This window comes from Rhagoletis zephyria, unplaced genomic scaffold, assembly GCF_001687245.7.
Source record: "Rhagoletis zephyria isolate East Lansing unplaced genomic scaffold, Rhagoletis_zephyria_1.1 Rzeph_scaffold_61690, whole genome shotgun sequence".
Classification (NCBI taxonomy): domain Eukaryota; kingdom Metazoa; phylum Arthropoda; class Insecta; order Diptera; family Tephritidae; genus Rhagoletis; species Rhagoletis zephyria.
In genome coordinates this window covers 1-1,573 of record NW_016218741.1, presented here as the reverse complement: position 1 = coordinate 1,573, position 1,573 = coordinate 1, and the positions used below count along the sequence as shown (strand labels likewise).

At 34.0% G+C, this 1,573-nt stretch overlaps 1 protein-coding gene across 1 annotated transcript; it reads right to left on the bottom strand.

The window, feature by feature from the left end:
- Window positions 1-4: 4 nt before the first annotated feature.
- Window positions 5-594, bottom strand: LOC108356600 (transcription factor IIIA-like; the record flags this gene model as incomplete). Its single annotated transcript, XM_017607701.1, has 2 exons — window positions 324-594; window positions 5-253 (listed from the first exon to the last, which is right to left on the bottom strand). Coding segments are annotated over exons 1-2 (438 nt in total), but the record flags the coding sequence as incomplete, so codon positions are not given.
- Window positions 595-1,573: the final 979 nt, after the last annotated feature.

Below are 1,573 nucleotides of genomic sequence, written 5' to 3'. Positions count from 1 at the left end.
GCAATTTTAATTTTTGTGTGAACTTTTCTGAACAAAATCCGCATGTATAGATTTTTGGATTTTCGTGTACCTCTCGTATATGGCGAAGCATATTGGTCTCAGTCTGGAACATTTTCAAACAACCAGGTACTTGACACGATACATTCTTCGTCGGCGGCGCAACACGTTCATGCGTTGTACGCAGATGACGCTTCAAGTGGGTCAATATCGAGTAGACCTTATCGCAACCGTCATAAAGGCAATGATGTTTTTTCTGAAAAAAAAAAATAAAGCAACTTATATAGTTAGCAACAATAGCCTTATTGTTGGTGAGCAAGACTTACTATTCCGGTGTGATGGAATTCATGTCGATCTAGNTCTAGATGATCCAGCCGTTTGAAACTATGGCCACAACCCTCTATGCTGCAAAAGTATTTTGGTCCAGTGCTAATACGGCGTGGTTTAGGTGCATTTTTAAAAGAGATAACACTTTCCAAATCACTGTCAGAGTTCACAAAGCTTCCCGGAGACATTTTTAAAAAATTATATCGTGCATATATAACCAAGTGCAAAGATATTGCATGTGTTTACAAAATTCACGTGAAAAGTGCGAATGTCAACAAATAAATTTCTACAAGCCAGTGTTGAAAAGTGACGATTACTGTAGGCGATAAATTAAATAATCCCTAATAGTACAACTCCACAATACCCTTTTCAGGCGTTCCTCGCTTTCATGCTTTCAACTACACAATTCCGCTATTACATTACAAGGGTAATTCATTCTCTCAATTAGTCGCCATGACTTTTTTCTGACGTTTGTAAGCATTTTAAAATCATATAAAATTGAAAATAAAAAAATAAATTGTTCACCAATTGTTCGCAATTGTTGTTGTTTGAGATTGAAAATGAGAATGTGTGTGTGAGATTGAGTTTTAAATTTTTAAATTATTATGCTGGCAAACGTAAAACTGCCTCTCTATGGTTTTACCTTGTTATGTTTTTATCATACTTTCTGCTACACAATTCAGCTATTACTGAAAGCGGAGAAATTTTCGGAGCAGATTAATATTTTTTATTAAATAGTATAAGGAAAATTTTTTATCTTTATGTACCTTTTCAGTTCATCAATTTTTTTCTATACTAACGCATTATTTGCATATGTATATATGTATATAAGCGTATATGTATATCACAGGTAGTTTTCAATTCATCAATCGATGCGCTTAATCTCTAAGTAGTATTCAAAACAAACTTTCCATCAATAACTTTATGTTTTAAAAAAATAGTAAACTGTCAGTTGGCGTATAAATTTCTGACCTTTTGTTAGTAAAAATCGGAGCATATTTTAAGTTAGCGGAGTAGGGATTTCATTTTAAATTTAAAAAGAAATCGCAGTAAATCTACTCCGATCGGAGGGACGTCCGGACGGTGGTCTAAACTCGATTCCGAAAAGTCGAGTTTTTTTTTAGCAAAAAGTTGATTTTTGACTTGATTCAGTGTCGACTTTTCCATCTCTAAACGAAAGCCGAACTAAAAGGGGGAGTAACTAAAAAGTGAAAATCAGAAAAATCTGCTTTGATAGTAATTTAGACGA